This window comes from Podarcis tiliguerta (genome assembly GCF_965153285.1).
Source record: "Podarcis tiliguerta genome assembly, chromosome: 2".
NCBI lineage: Eukaryota > Metazoa > Chordata > Lepidosauria > Squamata > Lacertidae > Podarcis > Podarcis tiliguerta.
Genome location: NC_139535.1, coordinates 2,481,864 through 2,496,477, shown reverse-complemented (window position 1 = coordinate 2,496,477; position 14,614 = coordinate 2,481,864). Strand labels below are relative to the sequence as shown.

The following is a 14,614-nucleotide window of genomic DNA, read 5'->3' as shown; positions in this document are numbered from 1 at the left end:
AGGCTTTAACCCACAGCGCCACCCGCGTCCGAGAGTGGTGTAGAGTGAGCTTAAATAGAACTAATCCCCTACAGAGCTAATTGCCCTTGTAGTTTCCGACATTACCCCTGCGGGAGAGTCCACCTCTCCTATTCTTGCAGGATGAGGATTCCCACGTACAGAGAAGGAACAGAATTGTTCTGATTCAGTTGGAGGGCTTTTCTTAGGTTCTTGTGAGCAAAGTCCAGGCCAAATGCCCCCCTTCACTTTGAATCATTCCAAACTGTGGAGATACTCACCGCAAACATACTTTTCTCCAGCTTTGCACCTGCCCCATGAATCAAACAAAGACTCTGCAAAGTTGCAGCAGCAAAACTTCCACCATCTGCAATTATGAAAATCACAGTGATTGCTTCTTCTGAAAGCTCAAGAGATGTTCCTGGAGATTGCCTAAACATCAGAACCAATAAAAGCACGGTGTTATTCATTGCACAGTTTCTGGAAAGAAAAGTTGGTGCAAATCATATTTCTCATGTCTTAGGCAGGCTGAGTCAAGGTTTAGAGCAGGTGAAAGGTTGGGGGAGTGGATATAAATTTTGCATGGCATTTAATGGCTCCAAAGCCATTGCTGAACACCAGCCAGATTGGGACTGTAGGACGCAGAGGCAGAATGAGATCCCTGCTGATTCTCCTGCTAATGCCCCATGGAGTCAGTGGCAACCTGAAGGCAAAATGCACCTTGAAACTGGTCAGGGATTAATCTGAAGCACCCAGTTATTACCGGCCTGGAGATTTTATGATCAGTGGGATCGTATCTCCAACATCTATTGATCAACAACATCCATATGTCTTTTCCGAGACCCCCGTCACAAGGATTAAGCCGTGAGTAATTTTTCTACCACCAAGGGAATGGTTCCTGTTTACCAGAAAAATGGCTTGTGGCTCTTCAGAGGTTGCTGGACTATTTCCAAGGTGCCAGCAATTTATTAATCTTATTAGGACAAATAAATTGCAATAATTTTGAGGAAGGCAATAGTAGACCAATGGTAGATCCTGTAAAAACCCTTCTTAGCTAAATATATTCCTCTCCATCCCACCCCATTTCCCCTTTGTGTCATGTATTTTTCAATTACAGTGGTACCTCGGGTTAAGTACTTAATTCATTCCGGAGGTCTGTTCTTAACCTTAAACTGTTCTTAACCTGAAGCAACACTTTAGCTAATGGGGCCTCCTGCTGCTGCCGTGCCGCCGGAGCACAATTTCTGTTCTCATCCTGAAGCAAAGTTCTTAACCTGAGGTAATATTTCTGGGTTAGCGGAGTCTGTAACCTGAAGCGTATGTAACCTGAAGTGTACGTAACCCGAGGTACCACTGTATGAGGTTCAGGACAGAATTCTCTTCTTGCCAAAGAGCAGGGAAAGCATGCTTTAAATGAAACAATCTAGTCCTGGGGATTTTCCTCGGTAGAGGAGTCTCCAAACTATGAACTGTTCAAATTTATCACACAGGTTTCATTCCTAAATAAATATGTATTGATGAGCTTGGTGATTCTTCATCTGCACTCAAATTGCACCAAAGTGCCAGTCCTTTTTAAAAAACACTTGAGTACTTTTTCACACACTCACTTTGAAGTAGCCAAGGCCACTGAAAGAACAGCAGCCCTTGCACAAATTTCCTAGTATTTCATGAACTTTTAAATTGATTTATTTTTTGCAGGTGGATATTTAAGTCCTAGGGACGCGGGTGGCGCTGTGGGTTAAAGCCTCAGTGCCTAGGGCTTGCCGATCGAAAGGTCGGCGGTTCGAATCCCCGTGGCAGGGTGCGCTCCCATTGTTCGGTCCCAGCGCCTGCCAACCTAGCAGTTCGAAAGCACTCCCGGGTGCAAGTAGATAAATAGGGACCGCTTACTAGCGGGAAGGTAAACGGCGTTTCCGTGTGTGGCTCTGGCTTGCCAGAGCAGCGATGTCACGCTGGCCACGTGACCCGGAAGTGTCTCCGGACAGCGCTGGCCCCTGGCCTCTTGAGTGAGATGGGTGCACAACCCTAGAGTCTGTCAAGACTGGCCCGTACGGGCAGGGGTACCTTTACCTTTTACCTTTTATTTAAGTCCTACTGGTACGTCTTGTCCTTCTTGTTCACCATCCAGGAGATCAACCAGGATCCCAGGCTCTTACCCAACATCACTCTGGGCTACAACCTCTATGAGAACTATTTGGATGAGAGGATGACTTCTGCTGCCATGCTAGACTTGCTTGGAGGCGGGAATAGCAATGTCCCAAACTATATCTGTGGAAGACAGAATAACCTGCTGGCTGTTCTTGAAGAGGCCAATTCTGTCATCTCAAAAGAGATTTCAGCCATGTCAGCCATCTACAAAATCCCACAGGTATGAAGGGAGGACAAGGGGAGACGGAATATATTTGTCCTTTCAGCTTAATAAAGATGTTCCTCATCATGAAGGTACAGCAAAATACTAATCTCTTCTTTCTCTGACTAGATCAGCTATGGTTTCACTAGGCAAGTTCTTGAAGTTGAAACCCAGTCCCCTTTTGTTTATCGGATGGTCCCCAAAGAAGAAGCTCAGTACCCAGGGATTGTCAAGTTGCTCTTGCATTTTGGATGGACGTGGGTTGGCCTCTTCGCTCCGGATGATGACAGTGGAGAAAGGTTTGTGCGCACCTTGGTCCCTCTGATTATCAGCAAAGGGATTTGTGTTGCTTTGTCAAAAAAAGTAACTCAGATAGATCTATATGACATGCTTTCCCCAAGCGAACCATTTTTCATCTGGAGACAAGTCAGCGTATTTGTTTACTATGTACCTGCTTACATGGGATTGGCACTAATTGTTGCACTACAGGTGCGACATGGGAAACAAATTGGGCCCAAAGTCTGGATCACGACCCCTTTTCAAGACATGAACTTGAACTTGTCTATTCATCCTGATGCCTTTCAGCATATCCATGGATCTTTGTCTTTTGTAATGAAGTTCAAGATAAGAAAGACACATCAAAACTACAAACCAGATTCCTACCTCCTTAGGCAGTTTTGGAAGGAAGCATTTCATTGTTTATATTCAAAGCATGTGTTGGCCGCGAAAGGCCGGGCAAGATGCACAGAGAAGCAGAAACTGGAAAAACTGCCTCAAGAGGAGCTGGAGAGAGCCATGTCTCAGGACATCTCCACCACTTTTTTTAGTGTTCAAACTGTGGCACATGCCTTAAATGTTGCACATTCATCTAGATCAAAGCTGATGGCGCTGGTGGGTGAAAGAGACAAAAGGCTAGAGCCATGGCAGGTATTTCCTCCACCTTTCTGCAAATGGTAACGCCTTGTCCCAAATTTAGCAGTGAGCAAAAATGTTTCCTATCAGGATTCTAGATTATGTGGCAACCATTATGAGGGCTCCCTTCAGATGTTTGTGCAAGGAAGAGGAGCTACTCAGTATGTCCAACTCATGTGCTGATATTGTGCTGAAAGTCTTCTCTGCAGTGGCCCCTGTACTGTGGAATAATATTCACTTGAGATAAATTGGACAACTGTGGCAATGGCATTTTGTCAGCTGGTTAAAATATACAACATTCCCAATGACTTGTTTTTAGAACTGCCTCTGTTGGGCTTTCTGGATATCTGTTGTGTTTTTTATACTTCGTTGGAAAGCACTCAGAGTGGCTGGGGCACAAGTAATAAATTGTTGGTTTTGTTGTTAATGGTCTTTGCTTGAATTAACAGTTTTATCAGTAGAATAGAATGGATATGGTTTGTGGCTGACATGAGATGTGCACCGGCCCTAATTAATAACAGCTGTTGTAGAATTAAAAAACAGCAACACCTCATTCACCAAAAGCTCTTTTATTTTGAGAGCTCAGGAGTTCATTTACTTGCGTGAGAGTCAGGATGGTCTCTGAGCTCATACAGTACAAGAATATGCATGTAAAATTTCAACACGCAGGGCACATGTAAACTTCCCCAATTTTGCAGTGGAAAAGTACAAGTTAGTTTTGACATGCAGCAGCAGGTCAAAATAAAATTATTTGCACTTTAGTGTTAGTTTGCAAGCAATCAACTTGAAAGCATAAGAATAGGAAGCTTTTGTTCCAAAAATTGCAGACAGCTTCACCCTTAGTTCAGGCCAACTTGCTTTTAATTTTAACTGTGGCAGAGTTCATACCTGTCAGGGGTTCAGGAGAAGAGTCGCAGGAGAGGCAGGAAACGGAGAGCGAGGGGGAGGAGTCTGAAGGAAATGTCAGCGACGACAGTAGTCCGAGGTCTCTGAGTCTCTCCAGTGACTCGGAGGATTCACAGAAAGGGGCCCCCATGGTCAGGGCAAGGGGGACACCTCGGGAAGAAAGGGCCAGAGGGGACTCAGAGAGTAACAGCTGGAAATCCGGACCAGCTTCCCCCCCAGAGGGCAGTAGGGGGGAGGAGTCCAAGGCATCGGGATCAGGGAGCGCGCAGGCAGAGGGAGAACGTGAGGCAGGAGTGGCCACACCCTCGTCAGGGAGCGAGGAAACGGTCATCAGGAAAGTTAAACGCGCGCGCGCGCCAAGTTCAAATGTACAGGAGGGCGGCAAGGTGAGCAGCCCGGGTAGGGAGCCAGGTCCTAAAGCCCGCCGAAGAGAGGGGGAGGAGTCAGAGGGGTCAAGCTCCGCGTCAGAAGAGTCCAGGAGGGAAGAGACACCGGGGGGTAGTAAGACCCAGAGGAAGAGAGAGAGAAGGAAGAGGTGGAGTAAGATTAGGGTGTTAAGCTGGTGCACAGGGGGCGGAGATCCAGATAGAGCTTCGCCGGTCTAAAGCTCAGACGTAGAGCTGGGACGCTGAGACTTGTAAATGGACACTATTCTTCAATAAAGACTTTGATACTGTACTACCGGCTAGCGTTGGTCCTTGGTGAGCTGGGACCCGGAGCCAGCTCTGACAGTAAGCTCTATCTCCAATTTTAAAGTTTTGGCACCAAGAACCTCGCCACGTGAGTTGACGCAGCGAGGGCAGAGGAGGGGTGCTTCCAGCTCACAAAACTCAGGCAAGATGACGACGGAAGAGCAGATATCAGCCCTGCAAGAAGCTGTGACACGACTCAGCACGGAGGTAATTGCATCCAGAAAAAGAGAGGAGGAAATGAGTAGCGCCTACCGGGATCTCCAAGTAAGATTGGACGTGATTTCCAAACAGGGGCCACCTGGATCCAGAGCAGAGGGCATTGGATTGGGAAAGAGGGGAGGCAGCCTTGTATCCCATTTTGACGGGAGTTTACAGCAGTACCCCAACTTTAGAGCAGACCTGTTGTTTGCGCTGGATCTGCTTGACAAAGACTTTAGAGATGAAAGAGAGAAAGTGGGGTTTATCCTATCCCATTTGCATGGTGAAGCCAAAACGTGGCTGAGAAATTTATGGAGGGACAATGATCCGGCGCTCCAAGACGCGAAGGCTTTCATTAAAGCTATGGACTCGTGTTTTTTATCAAAGATAGACGTTGATATTGCCAGGAGAGACATACATGGACTTAAGCAAGGCAAAGCCAGCGTGAGGCAGTACCATACGCGTTTCTTCGGACTGGTTCATGCACTGGGATGGGACAAAGCTTCTGCGCCAGTGAGAGATCTCTTTTGGGAGGGCTTGAATGCAGAAGTAAAAGCTGAAATTGGAAGGGGGGAGAGGCCAAGGAGCACCCAGGAAGTGGTCCAGAGGGCTCTGGAGATCGGGGTGCATCTGGAGGAACGTCCTTACAACAGAGAAGAAGGACGTTGGGGAAGGGCACCAGCCCGAGCACCTCCCTTCTATCCCAAAGAAGCAGCGCGTGCGCAGTCCACGCCCTCACAGGGCGGGGGAGAGGAACCGATGGAACTCGGAGGTGCCAGGGCTCAGTCAGCTACCAGAGCCCTCACGCCGGGAGCAGTCAAACCGAAGCCTCCTAGAGGGAACAGGAAGTGCTACATCTGCGACAGTGCTCAACACATGGCGAAAGAGTGTCCCCAGAGGCTCCACAAGCATACTGCAGCATCGGCAACAGTGACAGAAGCAACGCAGCAGGGAAACGACAGAGTCTGGCTGGAGGAAGAGGTACTGGGGTCCAGCCAGACAAATCAATGAAACAATCCCCAGAGATTTTGCAGCCCACGGACCCCCTCCCACCCAAACCAGTGGTGCAGCTTACAGCGTCTCTCCAACTGCCCAACGGAAGCACTCTGGAAGTGCCGATCACCATTGACTCTGGCAGCAACGCCGACTTTATAGGACTGGATTTTATTCAGCAACACAATATACCACTGCTGCCAGCCACACTGCCCCTGAAGGTTGTCACAGTGGATGGCAGAGACTTGTTAGGGGGGCAGGTGGTGCAACAAACGCAACCAATGGTGATGCGGATTGGGAACCACCAAGAGGTCATCAGCTTCAACGTCACCAAACTGTCAGGCACGCCGGTAGTCTTGGGCATGAGTTGGCTGCACAGGCACAGTCCAGCATTGGCGTGGTACCAACGCCAACTGACCTTCGGTTCCTCCTATTGCGCGGAACATTGCATTCTTCATAGCCCGGAAGAAGGAGGGGAAGACACGCAGCTACAATTGAGCACGCTGCAAGCAGTGCCACGCAAGTACGCTGCGTTTTTGGAGGTTTTCTGCGAGAAGGAAGCGGACAAGCTGCCTCCCCACAGGCCCTATGACTGCCAGATTGACCTCCTGCCAGGGGCGACGCTGCCAGCCGGGAAACTGTATTCCATGTCTGAAGACGAGCTGCAGGAACTCAAGGAGTTCATAGACCTCAACTTGAAGCGCGGTTTCATCCGGGAGTCGAAGGCAGCGGGGGGCAGTCCTGTATTCTTTGTGAAGAAAAAGGACACGCCCCAAAAAAGACTTGTAGTGGATTTCAGGCTCTTAAATTCAAAGACCAAGCCCACAGCCTTTCCAATGCCCAAAATAGATGACCTGCTTGCAACGGTGAGGAAAGGACGCGTTTTTACAAAGTTGGATCTGAGAGGGGCGTACAACCTGATTCGCATACGGGAGGGGGACGAGTGGAAGACTGCCATGTTCACGCCCCTGGGCACATATGAATACAGAGTTATGCCCTTCGGTTTACAAAATGGCGCCCACTGTTTTCAAGCGTTCATGCATCACGTCCTGGCGGGTCTTCTCTACAAGAAATGCGTCTGCTTCTTGGACGACATCCTGATATTCTCAGAATCTGAGGAGACCCACGAGGGGGACGTCAAGGCGGTTCTGCAGCGACTGCAGGAGCATCGGCTATACGCCAAGCTGGAGAAGTGCCAGTTCGACAGGAAGGAGGTGGATTTCCTGGGCTACAAGCTGTCGGACAAGGGGCTCGCCATGGACAGCGCCAAGGTTCGCGCGGTGTTGGATTGGAAGAGCCCGCGCAATCGGAAGGAGGTCCAGAGGTTTGTGGGGTTTGCCAACTTTTACCGCAAGTTCATCAAGGGGTTCGCGATGCAGACAGCGGCCATTACCGACACGCTCAGCTCAAAGAAGAAGAGGTTCATCTGGACGGAGCAAGCGGAGCAGTCCTTCCAGAACCTCAAGCGTCTCTTCTCGTCCGAAGGGCAGCTACTGCATGTGAATCCCGGCAAACCGCTGAGGGTTGAGACGGACGCCTCAGACAGAGCCGTGGGCGCCGTACTGTTGCAGGAGGACCCACAGGGGGACTGGCGCCCGTGTGCCTTCTACTCCAGGAAGCTCAGCAAGTCAGAGCAGAACTACACCATCTGGGACAGGGAGTTGCTGGCCATTCATGCAGCATTCAAGGCGTGGCGGCACTTCCTCATCGGGGCCAAACACACGGTGCAGGTTCGCACGGATCATAAGAACTTGGAGTACTGGCGCACGGCAAGGTTCCTGAACCAGCGGCACATCAGATGGGCGGAGTTCTTTGCGGATTTCGACTTCAGGATAGAATACATCCCAGGCGACAACAACATCATGGCAGATGCACTGTCCAGAAAGCCGCAATACCTCGAAGAAGCGGCGCCAGCAGCGGCCAAACACATTTTCGCCCAGAAAGCCTGGGCGTGCGCTTCTGCAACTGTGGACATAGAGGCGGTCCGTCGAGCACTGCAGGAGGACTCCTTCGCTCTAGCCAAGATGGAGGAGGTGCGCAAGGGCACGGTGAAAAACGACGAGTTCCAAATACGAGACGGATTGCTCATCCGCAGAGGAGCACTCTATGTACCGGGAGATGAGCTCCGTGCGAAAGTGCTGCAACAGTTACACGACGCGCCAACCGCCGGGCACTTCGGCAAAGAGAAGACGGCGGAACTCGTTGCCAGAGATTTCTGGTGGCCCAAGATGAGGGGGGAAGTCGCGGAGTACGTCTCGAGGTGCGACACCTGCCAAAGGGCCAAGTCAGTACACAAACCTCCGGCAGGACTGCTCGAACCGCTGCAGACCCCGAGCGAACCGTGGGAGAGGGTGGCACTGGACTTTGTCACGGATTTACCCAGCTCGAGGGGTAAAACGGCAGTGCTAGTGGTGGTGGACATGTTCACTAAAATGGCCCACTTCATTCCGTGCGCGAAGGTGGCCACGGCAGAACAGACTGCCAAACTGTTCATAGACCACGTCTTCAGAGTGCATGGACTGCCACGGTCTATCTTGTCCGACAGGGGGCGCCAGTTCATTTCGAGCTTCTGGCAGAAGCTGATGGGTTTCCTGAACGTCAAGATCAACCTAGCGTCGGCGAGACACCCGCAGACCAACGGACAAGCGGAGCGCGTCAACGCCATCATGCAGCAGTACCTGAGATGCTATGCAAATCAACAGCCGACGACATGGGTGGACTACCTGCCGCTCGCTGAGTTCGCCTACAACAACACGAAGCACGTGTCCACAGGGGTGACGCCGTTCTTCGCCAACAACGGGAGGCATCCCAGAACCTTCCCGGGATTGGAGAGACTAGGGGAGGGGGAGCCACAGGCAGCGGAAGTCTTGGCGGCGGAATTGCAGGAAGTCCACGAGCAGCTTAGGAGGCAGTTAGAGCTTGCAAAGCACGCATACAAACTGCAGGCTGACAAGCACAGAAGGGTGGGGGAAGACATACAGGTGGGTGACTGGGTGTGGTTAGCGGCCCACGCAGTGCCGACCAGATCCTTAGCTAAGAAGAAACTCGGACATAAGCAGCTAGGACCTTACCTGGTTGAGGCACAGATCAATCCGGTGGCCTTCCGGTTGACACTTCCGGAAGGATCCAGAATGCACCCAGTATTCCATAGGTCGGTGCTCACGCCCTACAAAGCACCTCACCGATTTCAGGCGCAAGGCACGGCACCAGACCAGTATAGGGAGATCCCCCCAAGGAGGGAGTCGCCAAGTAGGGAACCCATCAACCAGGTCACAGAGATTTTGGACTCGAGATGGGGGGAAGAGGGAGTAGAATATTTTCTCGCAAGGGAAGGTACCCCGGCCAGCGCCAACAGTTGGGTGCCGGACTATGCCCTGGACGAGCCACTCCTCAAAGAGGAGTTTCATGCCTTGTTCCCACACAGGCCCATGCCAGCCGAGTATTTCGACGACTGGCTTTTCACACCCACGCTTTCTACCAGCACGTTCCAGGGATTCACCTCGGACGAAGAACCAGCATTAGAAACACGTTCACCGGAGGGCTCGCCCTCGGGGTTTGCCTCAGACCGCTCCTTTTGGTGGGACAATCGAGGTGAAGAGAGGTGGCTGAGGGGCCCTTGGCAGGCAACGGACCCAGAGGGGAACGAGGGGGAGAGGGACATGGACGTGATGGGGGAGGACGTGGGGTTTGAGCATGGCGGCACGGAGATGGAAGCAGAAGAGAACGAGGTCGGCGAAGACATGGAGGACGAGCCGGATTTCTCTAACTGGATGCACGCCACGGGGGACGAACTGTATCCACCATTCACCCCCACAACGACGGAGCACCCAGCACCCCCGCCGGAGGAAGGGGAGGGGGGAAGGGGGGGCTTCGAGGGGGGGATGGATGTCAGGGGTTCAGGAGAAGAGTCGCAGGAGAGGCAGGAAACGGAGAGCGAGGGGGAGGAGTCTGAAGGAAATGTCAGCGACGACAGTAGTCCGAGGTCTCTGAGTCTCTCCAGTGACTCGGAGGATTCACAGAAAGGGGCCCCCATGGTCAGGGCAAGGGGGACACCTCGGGAAGAAAGGGCCAGAGGGGACTCAGAGAGTAACAGCTGGAAATCCGGACCAGCTTCCCCCCCAGAGGGCAGTAGGGGGGAGGAGTCCAAGGCATCGGGATCAGGGAGCGCGCAGGCAGAGGGAGAACGTGAGGCAGGAGTGGCCACACCCTCGTCAGGGAGCGAGGAAACGGTCATCAGGAAAGTTAAACGCGCGCGCGCGCCAAGTTCAAATGTACAGGAGGGCGGCAAGGTGAGCAGCCCGGGTAGGGAGCCAGGTCCTAAAGCCCGCCGAAGAGAGGGGGAGGAGTCAGAGGGGTCAAGCTCCGCGTCAGAAGAGTCCAGGAGGGAAGAGACACCGGGGGGTAGTAAGACCCAGAGGAAGAGAGAGAGAAGGAAGAGGTGGAGTAAGATTAGGGTGTTAAGCTGGTGCACAGGGGGCGGAGATCCAGATAGAGCTTCGCCGGTCTAAAGCTCAGACGTAGAGCTGGGACGCTGAGACTTGTAAATGGACACTATTCTTCAATAAAGACTTTGATACTGTACTACCGGCTAGCGTTGGTCCTTGGTGAGCTGGGACCCGGAGCCAGCTCTGACAATACCTTTAAATCATGGGTAGGCAAACTAAGGCCTGGGGGCTGGATCCGGCTCAATCACCTTCTAAATCCGACCCGCGGATGGTATGGGAATCGGTGTGTTTTTACATGAGTAGAATGTGTGCTTTTATTTAAAATGCATCTCTGGGTTATTTGGGGGCATAGGAATTCATTCACCCCCAAAAAAATATAGTCTGGCCCCCCACAAGGCCTGAGAGACAGTGGACCGGCCCCCTGCTGAAAACGTTTGCTGACCCCTGCTTTAAATCTTGAACCAAACTTACTGATTTATCTGACAGAGCTGAAAGCAAGCAGGACTGAGATATCCAACACACTTTCGTATTTTCTTATTGCTTGTGTTTTCACTGTCATTGCAGCTTCACCCTTTCCTAAGAGAAGTCTGAAGCTCAAACACTTCCATGGGCAGACTGTGTTTGGATGAGAATGGGGAGCAGGCAGGCAACTATGACATTGAGAACTGGGTGATGTTTCCCAACGCGTCTAGCACTCGAGTGAAAATTGGGAGTGTTGAGAGAGAGGCGTCCACTGGCATAAAATTCACCATTAACCCAGGAGCCATTGAGTGGCCCAAACAGTTCAACAAGGTAGTGAACATTATAAGAGTGGAAAGCTAGGAAAGTTCATGCTCTTCTTTCGCACAACTGTTACAAAACAGCCTTGTAAGTTGGACCAATTGGACCAATTGTATCTTAACTACCCAGCAATAGTTGCCTCTACCAATCCCTCTTGCCACAGCCCAGATGGCAGGGGAATCCAAGATATTCAAAGAAATCCTAGAGTTTGGGGATCCTGAGAAAACACACCCTGCGTTTATCAGTTCACATGAGGTGTAATAATAATAATAATAATAATAATAATAATAATAATTTATTATTTATACCCCGCCCATCCGGCTGGGTTTCCCCAGCCACTCTGGGCAGCTTGAAACAGAATACTAAAATACAATAACCTATTAAACATTAAAAGCTTCCCTAAACGGGGCTGTCTTCAGATGTCTTCTAAAAGTTTGGTATTTATTTTTCTCTTTCACATCTGGTGGGAGGGCGTTCCACAGGGTGGGTGCCACTACCGAGAAGGCCCTCCGCCTGGTTCCCTGTAACTTGGCTTCTTGCAGCAAGGGAACCGCCAGAAGGCCCTCGACACTGGACCTCAGTGTCTGGGCAGAATGATGGGGAGTAGAGATGCTCCTTCAGGTATACTGGACTGAGGCCATTTAGGGCTTTAAAGGTCAGCACCAACACTTTGAATTGTGCTTGGAAACGTACTGGGAGCCAGTGCAAGTCTTTCAAGACCAGTGTTATATAGTCTCAGCGGCCGCTCCCAGTCACCAGTCTATCTGCCGCATTCTGGATTAGTTGCAGTAGTCCAAGCGAGAGATAACTAGAGCATGCACCACTCTGATGAGACAGTCTGCGGGCAGGTAGGGTCTCGGCCTGCAGCACCCAGAGATCAGAGTAGCTGGCTTTTCTCCATCTTCTTTTTGTATGTTCTGTCTTCTGTCCTTGAGCCTACATTTCTATTAAAAGGTGGAATAAAAATGCTGAAACAAGCAAGCAGGTACACCAAAGTGGTTTACCTCTGATGCTGTTTTGCATTAAAAGTGCTTCCTTGTTAAAAAAAGAAGATGTGGGTGAGGTCAGTGGGTCCTTTCCAGACTATGAATGAATTCCATACACAAATGCTTCCAGCACTTTCCCCTTGATGTACCTTCTTCTCTTGATGCTTAGACTGTGCCTTGCTCCAGGTGTACCAAAAGCTGTCCGCCTGGATACGCCAAGGTGCTTCGGGAAGGAGAGCCAGTTTGCTGCTATGCTTGTGCTCCGTGTGCGGAAGGGACCATCTCCTCTCAGGAAGGTGGGCGACTTCAAGGGAGAAGGTGTTCATTGAGATGATAGAAACAGGGTGGAGAAGCACTCTGAGAAAGCTTATGCTCCACATATAACTCTGGAGGACAAGCAGTTATGAAATAATTGTTTTAAAAAACTCTTTCCCTAATCCACAAACTCATTTCCTGACCTTTCCCACATCAGCATCTCCCCCCCCCAAAAGGTAGTACAGTGGTACCTCAGATTAAGAACTTAATTCGTTCTGGAGGTCTGTTCTTAACCTGAAACTGTTCTTAACCTGAGGTACCACTTTAGCTAATGGGGCCTGCTGCTGCTGTCACGCCGCGTGATTTCTGTTCTCATCCTGAAGCAAAGTTCTTAGCCCGAGGTACTACCGTATTTCTGGGTTAGCGGAGTCTGTAACCTGAAGCGTCTGTAACCCGAGGTACCACTGCAGAACACAGATGGTTATGGATGGTTTTTCTCCTCCGCAGATGCAGAACTTTGCACCAAATGCCAAGAAGATCAACATCCGACCAAAGGCCATGATCAATGTATCCCTAAGATTATCTCTTTCCTGGCTTATGAAGAACAGTTGGGGATCATCTTAGTTTCCACTGCCCTGTTCTTATCTTTAACAGCAGGCATTGTGTTTGGAATTTTCATTAAATACAAGGAAACTCCCCTAGTCAAAGCCAACAACAGGGACCTCTCCTACATCCTCCTCATCTCCCTCCTGCTCTGCTTTTTGTCCTCCTTCCTCTTCATTGGACGGCCAAGGAACGTGACCTGTCTTCTCCGTCAAACAGCCTTCAGCATCATCTTCTCTATTGCAATTTCTTCTGTCTTGGCAAAAACCATCACTGTGGTTCTGGCCTTCTTGGCCACCAAGCCAGGGAACAGGATGAGGAGATGGCTGGGGAAGAGTCTGGCCAACTCCATTGTCCTTTCCTGCTCCGGTGTCCAAGTTGTCATCTGCACCCTGTGGCTGGGACGGTCTCCCCCATTTCCAGACTATGACATGCACTCACAGCCTAAAGACATCATCCTACAATGCAATCAAGGGTCTGCTGCCATGTTTTATGGTGCCCTTGGCTACTTGGGCTTCTTGGCGGCCATCTGCTTCACGGTGGCTTTCCTAGCCAGGAAGCTGCCTGGGGCTTTCAATGAAGCCAAGCTGATCACCTTCAGCATGCTGGTCTTCTGCAGTGTTTGGGTGTCCTTTGTGCCCACCTACCTGAGCACAAAGGGGAAATACATGGTAGCCGTGCAGGTCTTCTCCATCTTGGCCTCCAGTGCTGGGCTTCTGGGCTGCATCTTCATCCCCAAATGCTATATTATCATGCTGAGGCCTGATCTGAATACAAAGGAGCACCTGACCACAAAAACTTAGGATAGCTTCTGTTAGGATTGTAACAATCCTGTGTTATGCTAATTATGATCCTGGAGTGTTGTGTTTCATCATTGGACTTTTTTGGGGTAAAATTGGGGACTTTTAAGTAAGTTTGTTTCATTTGGAGCTGGGATTTCTGGATTAACCCTGAACCTCTGAAAATGCAGTTCATTCTCTTAGTGATTGTTAGCTGCCTGAGAGTCACAGCCCCTTATCTGGCTCATAATCCCTTGTTATATGTTCAAGGCTGTGTGTGGCAGTATTATTTGTACCCACATGAATAAGAAGGAACATCTTTCAGCTGTCCCTGTCATGGCGTTCCATCTTCTGACTGAGTTCTAGAAAGTTAAAGCAACCCTGCCCTGAGATTGGCTTAGTGTAGACACTGCTTTCACTTTCAGATACTGCAGTTGGTCAGTCTTTTGTGATTGTTGCTCTTTGTCTTCTGTGGTCCTTGATCTCATCCAGTCATTTCTCTTTCAGTTTATGTGTCTGTGACTTGGTGGCAGGGGCGAAGCTACCTGCCCCAGGAACGTTGAGCGGCTCAGGGGCAGGGCTAGCCGCCAACACAGCAAGCATTCCTAGCTGCCCACCACCCGTGCTGATAGCGTGTGGGTGCGCCGCTAGCCACCCACGCGGAGAGCATTGGGAGGGGCGCCGCTAGCCGCCCGTGGCAACATTGTCCCTAGCAGCC

At 50.6% G+C, this 14,614-nt stretch overlaps 1 protein-coding gene across 2 annotated transcripts; it reads left to right on the top strand.

Moving 5' to 3' along the window:
* The first annotated feature begins 636 nt into the window (after positions 1 to 636).
* LOC310670304 (vomeronasal type-2 receptor 26-like) lies at positions 637 to 14,364 on the top strand. Of its 2 annotated transcripts, XM_083425447.1 has the most exons (5): positions 637 to 861; positions 2,126 to 2,365; positions 2,477 to 3,274; positions 12,429 to 12,555; positions 13,022 to 14,364. In XM_083425447.1, exons 2-5 carry the CDS (start codon positions 2,204 to 2,206, stop codon positions 13,918 to 13,920), a joined length of 1,986 nt encoding a protein of 661 aa, XP_083281573.1. In that variant the 5' UTR covers positions 637 to 861; positions 2,126 to 2,203; the 3' UTR covers positions 13,921 to 14,364. The 2 variants fall into 2 exon arrangements, with proteins under 2 accessions (XP_083281573.1, XP_083281574.1); XM_083425448.1 differs by lacking the exon at positions 637 to 861 and having other exon boundaries at positions 2,300 to 2,365; positions 2,482 to 3,274.
* Positions 14,365 to 14,614: the final 250 nt, after the last annotated feature.